Source organism: Haliotis rufescens, unplaced genomic scaffold, assembly GCF_023055435.1.
Source record: "Haliotis rufescens isolate VD_foot unplaced genomic scaffold, xgHalRufe1.0.p SCAF_97, whole genome shotgun sequence".
In the NCBI taxonomy this organism is placed as follows: domain Eukaryota; kingdom Metazoa; phylum Mollusca; class Gastropoda; order Lepetellida; family Haliotidae; genus Haliotis; species Haliotis rufescens.
The window spans coordinates 147,575-159,877 of NW_025964391.1; the positions used below are offsets into that span (position 1 = coordinate 147,575).

A 12,303-nucleotide genomic window follows, 5' to 3' on the forward strand; every position below is an offset into this window, starting at 1 on the left:
CGTCACAAGGTCAACATGTGTTCGCGTGTGATAATGAAATAATTATCAAGGCTTCCAATCAACGTCAAAATATTGAATAGCTTAAATTAAAGGTACATTCGGTTTCTTTAGCAACTACTAGTACATGTTCAAAGAAAGTTGGCAAAATCACTTCCAAGTTAAACCCGTGTGAAGAGAAATATGATGTGATGAGCATGACCTTCTTGGTAATGGCATAAATACGAGAAAAGCGCACATAATATCTCTATGTTAGTGGCTGATTCATGAGGATTTTCTGCTCTTGATCCAGTTACGTGTAGATGCGTATACAGCCAAGTCTAACGGACGGGTGGCCAAGCGGATTCTTCCTGATCAAATCTAGTGTAGAGTAAATAATACCTCCATGAGGTGGTGGCTTGTAGGGGTACCTGCTGCCATTAAAATGTGTGATTCTATTAAACGTTCTGCTCATGATCCAGTTACGTGTAAATGCGTATACAATCATATTTATATAACGGGTGGCCCAGCGGTCTAAGGTGTCGCACTTTCGCTGTCTTATGCAAGGCATCAACCCCCGGTCCCAGTTTCCTTCTGATTATATATCGCTTAATTTGTCAGTGTGTCGTTGGTTTTTTAGTCGTAAAGACCTGTGTTTCCCACATCAAACTGACACGTCTTGCTACGACTGAATAGTGTTCAAAGCAGCGTTAACTTAATCTTGCTCGGTCTCTCATCATCTTTGTTTTAGTTCCAGGGGTTCGTGGGATTGTTTCAGAAGGTCCCTGGAGCGCCTCCGCCGGCTCTGGTAGCATACAGTTTGGAAATATTACAGTGCAAATGAAACAAGGGGACATAACAGAAGAAGACACAGACTGTATCGTGAACAGCACCAACATGGAACTGGACCTAAAGAAAGGTGGGGCAGCCGTTAGTAAGACTATTAGCAGAAAATAGGAGGAAAAGAGAGGAGCCAATTGATACCATAACCAGACCTTTGCAGTGCAATATATAAGACAGTTGAATCTATAGCAGAAGATAGCAGGACTATAGAGTAGCCGGATGGTATCATGTGAAGACAATTCCACTTACTTCCATTTAAAGACCATTAGCAGAATAAATGAGTAATATAGAGATGTACTGTACCGTAAGGTAAAGAACGTATTAAAGAATTAAAGAATGTCAGGGAAATAGTGAATATTTTACTTCCACATTAAGATCATTAAAGGAATTGGAAAGTATAGGTACGTTTTACTATCACAACTTCACCAGGGACCTACATATGCTCCTTTAAATAAACCTGATAAAGATATACATTTTGTTTTACTGTACACTATTTTTAATCAACGATAACACCTGTATTTACATGATATGCCTGAAGTTGTCTCAATGGATACTTAAGGAAATGTAAAGGTAGACGTGGCTTAGCAAAGAAGAATTACATGATAAACTGAAAGAGGAATGCCTTACGTGTGCTGTGTATGGTATATTTCCTTAAGGTGCTGTCTCAAGTGCTATCAGGAAAGCATGTGGCAAAGATATGGAGTCGCAGTGTGCAAAGAAAGGTGAGATTCATATCGATTCTCTGTGCAGTTGTGTAAGACACTTGCTATACCCTGGAGTTGTACATTGTAGATAATATAACATTTCAGGAAGACTTCAGATCTTTTATGTGGAAATGTTACATCAATGTAACATTAATATTAATGTAATCTAGCATTCTGAATGTCATGTGAATTATGTAATCGCTCGTGGTCGGTGTTACACAAGTAGAAAACGAAGCTCACGTCATTGTGAGTATCTATCAAAAAGGGTTTATCCACTAGAATGTTTTGTTGATATGAGTGAGAGAAGTTGAGTTCAGTTTCAAGTCCATGGGAAACATCCCAAAAGCAATCATTAGCTCCGGCACGTGAGTATCCAGATTTCAAGGGAATCCGATCCCAATGCATAGTTACACCCAGTATTGTCAGGCCGCAAGTACATGTTCAAGTCTGGATTGGCACAACTGGTTTCTTTTACTTAACTTCTTTATCGGTAGCATGACCAGAATGCATGCTTGAATTTACATTTGCTGTTACAGTTGATGACATGAGACAGCATGGCGTTATCAGCACGACATCCAAAGGTCTGAAGTGTAAATACGTCCTCCATGTGGCCGGGCACCATTTCGGCAATGACTGGAAGAAAGTAGTCCTCAGCTGTCTGGAAGAGGCAGAAAAACTGCGTGGTGCACAGTCAGTAGCATTCCCTTTGCTGGGAACAGGTAACGTGGCTAGAACTGGTAGCAGTCGTTGTGAGTGTGTTAATATTTTACATATTATTATTGGTAATGTTTCATCCATGTTTGGATCAGAATATATGTTTCGTTGTAGTTCTCAATCAACAAATGAAGAATATTGGAAAATATAACAGATTTAGTGGTCGTTTTTCGGAACTTGAAAGAAACAGCAGTGGTCAATAATGATAAGAACAACTACAACAACAACAATAATAATAAAAATAATATTAATAATAATAAAAAGAAGCTGAAGAGATGTGCAGCAGTCAGAATGTTCCTTTCATAGTTGTACTTTACATCTATATGACAGCTTCTATTGTATCAAGCAACATTTTCTGTACAGGCATCGGTAATATACAGCCTGAGGATATTGCCAAGCGTATGTCACAAGCATTTGCTGAGTTCGGACCTCAGGCTGTTAACATCAGCGATGTTCGAGTAGTTGTATTCCAGGAAGCAATGTTAAAACCATTTGCTGCAATGGTGAAACACTCGGCAGGCACAGGAGGAATACCACAGGCACAATCTATCATTACAAGAGGTAAGTATTTACCAATAAGGTGCAGGGGTTGTATTTGTGCTGTTAACGATTGCAAAGAGATACCCCATAGGAAAATGATCTTTAATAATATTAAATAATATTTCAAACAACTTCAAACTTTCACATCCAAATTCTGCCTTGATATTAGTTTTGTTTTACACAAATTATGGTTAAATGTATTCTACTTTAATTTCCTATAAGAGATGTGCAAGAGAGGGAGAAAGAATTATTTTTTTCTTTGGACCCATCAGACACAAAAATCTCATCAAGCTACCCTAGTTTGTCTGAACAATTAGTAGTTGGAAAATAGGCCATGTCGTCATTATTGTCATTATTTTCAGTTATCCATAAATTTAACTGATTACAGTTACTTTTGTGTTTGAGTATTTGCTGAACTAATTTCCTTATTATTATTAACCGTGATGGAATGACCTCGTTGCATTCATAGGCGGGATGGAAAGGGTTTTGTCGTTTTATCTATCAATAAGATAACTGCCTTTACGCTTCCCAAGGATTGGTAGGTTCCATCTTGTTCTTCGTACATTTCGTCAGGCACCACTTCGACAGGGAGGGTTGATCTCTTCTTCTTCTCTGACCAATCAGACAACATAGCCAATGGTATAAGGAACCTGGAAGCACTATGCAAGGAGGAATGGATTACAGAGACATCACAGGACCAAGTGATAACAAAACTAACAGACCATCAGGTTACGACATTCACTTCACAGTAGCAATGTCCATTATTTGAGTTTGGAACATGTGTATTGCCATTAGAGGTTTTGCAAGAAGACAATACCAGCCTTCAACAGTTACTAGTCAAATATGGTCCTAAATCCCGTGAACAGCCTTATACCAGTTAGGATCACAACTTTACAATCATTATGGATCCTGTCAAAACATTTGATAAAATAATGGCCAAAAGAGAAGATGAACCTGTTGAATGTATTTCGGGGTGGCTTAAGTCAGTATGTGATGTTGTCTTTGGTAGAATGAGAAAAATGAAGAAAATAAAACTAGGAAACAATATTGGAATAACAAAATGAAACTTGATGCCATTGATGAAAAGTTTATAGTAGATCCAACTGACATTGCCTCAAATAACTCTGCCATTGTATAGAAGGATCACTACGCATTCAATGCTTAATCAAAGAGCTTGCCATAAGTGACATCTCAAATAATGCCACAAATAACTGAAGAAATATGCCAAAACCACGCATTGGATTGGCAACACGGGCATTTGGCCAAGCCATTTAACTTAAAGCTTCCGGAATTTCGATTATCTGGTATCGTTAAAAAATATTAAAATACCCAATTTCCTTCCACTGATTTACCCACCTGAACTAGAAATATAGGAGACCAGTGAGCCCGCCTCATCCGTCCCTTTCTGTCCAGCAATATTCCAGAAGTTCCAGGCCTTGGTGTCTACATTTCACAACGTTTGAGGTACAATCGAGGATGCTCTTTTTACGAAGATTTGAAAGAGCGTCATACGAATCTTGCACAAAGGCTGTTTGATCAGCGTTACAACAACCACGTTCTTAAAGAAGCATTAGATAAGTTTTATGGTAGACATTTGGTCCGTCAATGAGCAAAATGATGTTGTACCATATATTCCTGTGTGATTTATTTTTCAAATGAACAATTGACCTGCATTTGCAATTGTTGAGGGCAGGATACGCTCACTTTTTCGTAAACACTATTTTTGTAGTGATTCCTAAACAAATGCTTATGAGTGAGTACTAGTGAGTAAGTGAGGAGTGTTTTACGCCGCTTTTAACAATATTCCAGCAATATCACGGCGAGGGACACCAGAATCGGGCTTCACACATTGTACCCATGTGGGGAATCGAACGCTTTCGGCGTGACGAGCGAACGCTTTAACCACAAGGCTATTCCTCCAACCCTCTCAGGCTTATGATTTGTTGTTTAACGCCAAACTCAGCAATAGTCCAGCTATATGACGGCTATCTGTAAATAATCGAGTCTGGACCAGACAAGCCAGTGATTGACATCATGAGCATCGTTCCAAGCAATTGGGATACGATGACATGCATCAACCAAGTCAGCGAGCCTGACCTGCCGATCCCGTTAGGAGCCTCTTACGACAAGCATATGATGCTTATGAAATAGTCGGAATCGTGCGACGGACTCTGCTACATATTAATTATAATTATTGAAAAGGTTTTATCGTTTTTGTTTGCAAATGTATTTCTACAAAAAGACCTCTCAAATATATGTTATTATTTACTAGCCTCTTCAATCCACTTTTGTTTCCCCCTTTTATAATTTGTTGTGAATTTCAATTTCATTTGAAAAAAAGTCTTAGATAAATATTCAGATTCTTTGGAATTGTTATTTGCAGCATAATAAATATACTTTCGAATCCCTAATTGTTGGATTAGAAGTAGATACCCTTAGGATATCGAGCATCCTGACGATTTACTGACACAGAAAATATACTTCCAGATTGACTCCTTGCATAAACGCTTTGATGTGGAGCTAAGAGTCGACAGAAACAAAGGAGCTATAGAACTGACAGGACTGAGAGGTGAGGTTGGGCTTGCCACAGGAAAGGTTTTTCAATACCTACGTGACATTGAGAAGGAGGAGAGCGAAACAGAAAAGGCGACCCTACTCTCTCGAACAATACAGTGGGCCTATTTCAAGAAAGACAGTCCTTCCGATAAGAAGGACTTTGGTAAGAAGGAAAATGCAGCAATCGAAAAGGCATTTACAGACAATAAGAAGTCGTGCAAGGTACCTTTCATGAAGACCAAGATCGAAATCGACTTTTCGTCCTTGGAGGGAACAGCAGCAAAGAAAACATACAATGTCATGCGACGAGACCTTTTGCAGGGTGAGAAAATAGTATTATCTAAGGTGTATCTAAATATACTAACGGAATAATTAACTGTGCTTCACATAACTTTCATTAAAAATAAATTTACTATGAAGTTATGTAATGCAGTTTTTAATACATATTATTTAAGACATCTCCTCGACTATAAGGTCGAGATTCACAATTTACACGCGCACGATTAGGATCTTTGCGTGTTCGTTGGGAGCATGATAATTACACACGTGGTATTTGTCATGTGAACAGCACACAATAATTGTAGACCTATCGTGCCCATGAAAACGTTTTTGTTTAACCGTAACAAACGCTTATGCAAAGCCAGGGCTTCAATGTCTCTCGTGTCTTCAATGCACCACCGCTCTGTATCAACGCATATGGTAGTCACATCCGATTGTGGCATTGTTAATTGAGCTGTTACACCACCACTCTGTGGGGGCGTGTGGCTCTGTCTCCTGTTACCATGTATAGGTTATGTCAACGAATTCGTTGTGATAAAACATTGATCAGAGGAGTGATCAAATATTATGTTGTTATTTTCAATAACATAACGTTTACACCACTTTATGTGAAGCACAGTTATACTTTTCCGATAGTATATATAGACACTGGTAAAACGCCATCTGACAACTAAGGCGACGTGTTTGAAGACAAATATATTCAATTTCAATGCCACGATGAATAGGAGATTATTTATTTCTTTGTGATTAGAACACGGTGGACAACAAACTGTCAACCCTAATTCGGCATACAGTATTAGCAGATACAGCCATTCATATTTTTCTCAACGATGAGGTCAAGGAGTAGTCTGTTTAAGCAAATACATACGAACCACACTTCTTAACTACACACTATCCTTACGTGAAGAGAATATATACATTGTGACATTCGTGTAGGTGTCATACTTAATTAAATGTATTTATATCCTACGTGTTGTTTTTCAGAGGCCAAACAATCAATATTTGACCTACCTCCGAGCTGGCAGAAAATGGTGGATGATGTTAATATTGAGTGTTTTCAAGTCGCAGCTGGCGGTGAAGAGTTTAAGACGGTTGAACAAACATTTATGTCAACTATCAACAACAGCAATGCCAAGGTTCTTCAGGTACGATACCACAATCTCTATAAAACGCACAGTCGATGAACTTGAAATATCATGATAGTTTTTCCTTGCCTCTGCCTCTCAAAATACAAATATACGCGTAAGCTGAGGAGATTTCCCTTTTAAGTAGGTTCTTGAAAAGCTGTTAAAGTTCGTAAGTCAATATTAACTAAGATCTGATGACATTGACTAAACCTTTACTGAGACTTGTTCTAGATGCGAGAAATAACATAGATCCACGTAAATCAGGAAACGTCTGTTTGCAAATCGGTTAAAATTTATTAGGTCAAACGTCATATGGACCTCTTTCCCGATGTAAATGATATCCTCCGGGTGAAGATAGTCATTGAAATTATAAAGTCTTTGACAAAATCGTAGTAGCAGCGGGAAATTATACATAAGAACATAATATCAAAATAACGAATAACTTTATCATATGCATGTATTTATGAATTACCATCCAATAGTGACGATACGATGTAACACGGACATGATCTGACACTCTTTACGATACAATGGCATAAAGATATATGGATGTTTTTAAACCCAACACACTCAATGCTATCTGATGTATGGTTCACACGCGGAGGTGATTCTATTTCTGGAACAGTGCATCATTAACCTCAATATTTATAACACAAAACTAATGATAACATGGCATATTAGGCACGGACATGTTTGCATAAAATATGTGCATCTATCTATGGAAAGAACTTTTTACATTTGTAACAGAAATAGTAGATTCCTCTTGATCGTCATCTGAATGTCGGATAGAACACCATCTCCGTTGTGTATTACATATGTGCTGGCTGTATGTAGAGTCCTCCCATTAAAATAAATTTCTTACCTATGAAGACCTTATCATAAAACTAATTGGAATTTTGTATGGAGACTAGATAATTTTCAGCTGCAGTGGTAAAACCAGATTTTTTAATCAAAGCCATGAGCTAGAATAATTTTAATAATATCAAATGGTCGCTCCCTTAGCAACTCAACGCATTTCAACTTGCACATTATAGTCTGCCAGGACGTGACTTGAAGTGTACCCTTACAACCTTTGCAGTGGTTTGTAACCTACGACGTTGACTAACACCTTCCCTGTTACTGAAAAGTACCATCATACATTGCGTATTTGTCATAGGTGACTCGCATTCAGAACAGATCTCTGTACCAGCAATATGCGGCAAAAAGGAAGCAACTGGAAAAGCAGAACCCCCAGGGTACCCAGAACGAGGCATGGCTGTGGCACGGTACCAGCACAGATGCTATAGGCAGCATCAATGCACATGGGTTCAACAGAAGCTATTGTGGGAAAAATGGTATGTATTGCTTCAGACAGACAGGCATATATGGCCAAAAGGCCAATAATACATCGCATATACAATGATATAGTTAATACTTGCTGCGCAATCTTGGCATTATAGTTTCGTAGAGTATAAGACGGGTTTACAGAAATGCACTTCATAGCAGATATATATGGGTTTCTTCGCTCTCAAGTGAAATACGCGGTACAATAACACGGATAACTTAAGTAACATATTCACACTTTCGATTTTAAGTATATCATACAACTTTTCCCGAGATGGTCCGTTTTTTAAATACGGTTGCATGTAATCATTTCTTGGACTTGCATATTCTGGACATATTGATAGTACGTGATATTCATCTTAATTAGGGGTCCCCCGCCGTGATATTGGTGGAAGATTGCTAAAGGTGGCGTAAAACCATACGCCCTGATTCTTCATTAGGGTGGTTAGAGTATGGACAGGGTGCATATTCAATTGCCGTGTTTTTTTGGAAAATCTAGCTGCTCTAATGTTAACATTACGTACATTGCAGCTAAATTTGGGTAACATTCGACGGAGATTGTTTTTCATTACATAAGGTAATGATGCAATTGAACTTTTGATTTCAGAAGAATAATTTAAATAATTTGACTTATGAATTACTCATGTTGATAAATATCTTTACATCTTTGTTTCAAAATATTAAGAAATACCTTTCTGTCACCTACATCTTGTGCAAGCTAGACATGCCCCAAATTATTAAAATGGTATTCGTCAGAAAAAAAACACGGTTTTCGTCCCCTGCATCATCTAATCTAATGTGTAAATCATAACATTGTCTGGAGTTTCTGTTAATGGTTGTCTGGTAAACCGTATCCAACAAGACAGAACTCTACAGTGAGCATTTATGAACAGCTGGAAGCGACCACATTCTGTTCAAACAACTTCACTTGCAGCTTTGTAACATGTGTGCAATAGAAATTTTATATGAAGTTTATCAATTGCCTCACTACAATTCCCCTCCTTTATCAGTCACAGCAATGGTTGAACAAGCATCTCTAGTATTCAATGTGGTGCCAAACGAGTGTACATGGTGAAGGCCCAGACTAACACTTAGTCTCTGAAAATATATGATTTTGATAGAAACAAATAATTCCATGTAAATTGAAATGGAGCCCCAGTGAGATGGGAGACTTGCTTCATTTAGGGCTTGTTCATCACAGAAAGGCCTGGGTGGAATGGAAAATAATATGGTCTAGTGACTGTGAGAAAGACAGGGACTGTGGAAGGCTGTGAGGCCGGAAGCTTGAGATTGCATATTTTTATATATGTATTTGAATTCCTCATTGGAAATTATCACAAAAGAAGAGCGATTTTTTTAAGAACAGTAAATGTGCATATGTTTTTTTTCGGATACGATTCACGTTACACATATTTTACTTGTGAAAAGTACATAATGACACCTTTAGATATACACTGTTCGTAGCATTCAAGGAATGGCTACTTGCTCTTAATATTCCAATGGGTCTACAGATAACCGCTTCCAATTTCAGCCACCGCCTACGGCCAAGGAGTGTATTTCGCTGTTAATGCCGAATATTCTGCCCAAGATACATACTCCAGACCGGCCGCACAAGGGCAGAAATACTTGTACCTGGTTCGAGTCTTGATTGGTGAATATACTTTGGGGAAACATGGGATGAGAGTTCCACCGTCCAAGACAGGAAGCACTGGCACTGAGCTGTATGACTCGGTCGTGAATGATATTAACAATATTCACATGTACGTTGTGTTCAATGATACACAGGCTTACCCAGATTATCTGGTCACATTCCAACCTTGAAATGGTGTAAATGTGTTGACAAGTTTGTATTTGTTAGAAACCACTTGTGTTGAAGTATAATGTAACCTTTCAGTAAAGTTAGAAGTATCAATATTTTATTTGAAATTTTTGAATATCTCACATACATTAGTTATTCCGTGAGCAGCAGCGCTCGAACCTGTACATGTATTGTTGTGAGTGAGTATGGTTTTACGTGTTTATTGAAATAGTATCACATTTAACCTCGCTGCAGATATTTTCTTATTTCAAAGTGTAGTTGTAGTTATAGTAATATTGTGTATATTTTGAAATCATATACATCACGTACCTATGCAAAATACAGGCGCCTTGTGTGCGAGATTGAAGTCTCAATCACAACAAATTTCACAAAACGAGTAAAGTGTACAGTTTTAAATGGGGAATCAAACTTGCTCTCTGGCTCGTACGTTTGACTCAATAACTAAATATCCAAGCACAAGGCTTCTATAGTTGAAGTTCGATGATGGTAATAAGATATTCAATACATCATTTATCTTTGGGTGACAAAGATAATATTAAAAAAACATACAAAAAATTCAGAAGCTGTTTACATATTTACTTAATTGTTTGTCTGCTTAATAAGGTTGAAATTTTGGGAAATGAACAAAATATTTTACTGGTAGTTACTTTTATAAAGCTGGCCTACATGACAAGAACTCCAAACTTAGGCATGTACCTCGAAATGTTGAATGTCCCTCGCCAATTCTCAGGAGGTTGTAATAGCTCAAAGCTCGTAGATATTTAAAGGTTCACTGCGTCAAACAGCAGGTGTTCTGTGAAAGGGGAAACCGAACAATGTATGTTTCACAACATTTGTTTTCAGAACAAGTATTTCTTCAGTAGAACCTGAAACGACGAGCAGAGGGAATTTTACAATAATTCATGTTTAAAGACATATATTGCTCTATTGCTCTGCAACCGATTGTCCAAATACTATCAAACTATATGAGGGGCGGTCGGGTAACCTTGTGGTTAAAGCGTTCGCTCGTCACGCCGAAGTCTCGGGTTCGATTCCCAACATGGTTACAAATGTGTGAAGCCCATTTTTCGTGTCCCCCGCCGACAAAGCGGCGTAAAACCATACTCACTCACTCGCACTAACTTTATGTTTCTGGTGCTTCTGATGCTTGACCTTTTTATGTATATTTACGTTCGTAATTGATCATATGTCATTTGTTTGCATAGAATACAGTGAGAGTTGGCATTATGTATCAACATCGTTTGTTGCATCTTTTTTGAGTGCATGTCAAAAATCACGCGGCTGGGCCATAGTTGGGGTTTTAGGTTTTGTTACAACAAAGTTACGTGAACTTTAATGACAGTTGGATAGACACAATCATTTTGCTAACACTCCAATAATTCGAGTATGGGTACTAAAACGTCCCATAATTTTCACTGAAAGGTCCCCTCCTATAGTTAAACAAGAGTGGTCACCCTCCCATAGTATAGCATAGCGTAGTGAATATCACTTGAAGATTAGTTTGAGGCATTAACTTGATCGAGCTTTGTTTTAAGTAGGAGAAAGTCCTCAAAGTCCCTAACGGCCTCGAACAAGCTTCACGTGCGAAAATAATCGCGAGATTTCGGACATTCTCCTTTACTTACACATGTAAGATACAGCGAAAAGATATTGAAAGAAGCGTTATTATAATACGATGATAAGCCCCATCCACTGCCTTCACATGACAACTGGAGGTAGTAACAACAATGTTAATAAACTGAGCTAGTATCATGTGGCTTCATGTTAGGATACCAATACCAATAAGTACCAATAACCTCCTTGAACCATTTGACCAAAAAGAAAGAATGAGAAAGAACGAAACTTGATAAAATTAATATCTTTTTATGGATAACAACTACTTCTTATTCTTTTTGACGAGTTACGTTTTGTATACCAATGCTAATGATTTAATGCTATGCTTGTCTGAATGCTAGGTGAACTAAAGCTATGATATACGTGGGTTGAGTGCTTATGTTTCCTGTATAGCCCAATGGCAGGCCGATCAAATGAACCTCCATGTATACACATGCACAAAAGTTAAGCGCAACCCACCATATTTGTGAGCTGTTACTTTTGGCACTTAATGATGACTATTATAACGAGATGTACGATTGTTATAAGCCGTATATGTAAACCTCATGTGGTGCAAAAGTTGTCCCAAAGCAAGTTAATCTTGTGTTCCAAAAGAATAAGAGCAGAAAGGAATTTTACCGAAGACCAGAAATTGAAGGATTAGAAAACATTGAAAAACTTTTTTTGTCATGTAACTGTCATGATATCAGCAGACCATATCAGGTGTCACATAGACACCCTAGGGAGTGCCCCATTAGATGCTCATGATGTCAATCACTGGATTGTCTGGTCCAGACTCGATCATTTACAGACCCCCATCATATAGCTG

The 12,303-nt window shown here is 38.1% G+C and overlaps 1 protein-coding gene across 3 annotated transcripts in view; it reads left to right on the plus strand.

The window, feature by feature from the left end:
• Nucleotides 1–12,043, plus strand: part of LOC125377720 (protein mono-ADP-ribosyltransferase PARP14-like) — a 46,946-nt gene extending 34,903 nt beyond the window's left edge. The window contains exons 19-27 of one of the 3 annotated variants that reach the window (XM_048391769.1): nucleotides 728–895; nucleotides 1,476–1,541; nucleotides 2,060–2,242; nucleotides 2,601–2,798; nucleotides 3,351–3,505; nucleotides 5,265–5,655; nucleotides 6,597–6,757; nucleotides 7,896–8,073; nucleotides 9,594–12,043. In XM_048391769.1, coding sequence (XP_048247726.1) covers nucleotides 728–895; nucleotides 1,476–1,541; nucleotides 2,060–2,242; nucleotides 2,601–2,798; nucleotides 3,351–3,505; nucleotides 5,265–5,655; nucleotides 6,597–6,757; nucleotides 7,896–8,073; nucleotides 9,594–9,883 — 1,790 coding nt within the window. In that variant the 3' untranslated portion in view covers nucleotides 9,884–12,043. The remainder of the gene's footprint in view (nucleotides 1–727; nucleotides 896–1,475; nucleotides 1,542–2,059; nucleotides 2,243–2,600; nucleotides 2,799–3,350; nucleotides 3,506–5,264; nucleotides 5,656–6,596; nucleotides 6,758–7,895; nucleotides 8,074–9,593) is intronic. The other 2 variants (XM_048391770.1, XM_048391771.1) reach the window with 2 other exon arrangements.
• The last annotated feature ends 260 nt before the right edge of the window (nucleotides 12,044–12,303 follow it).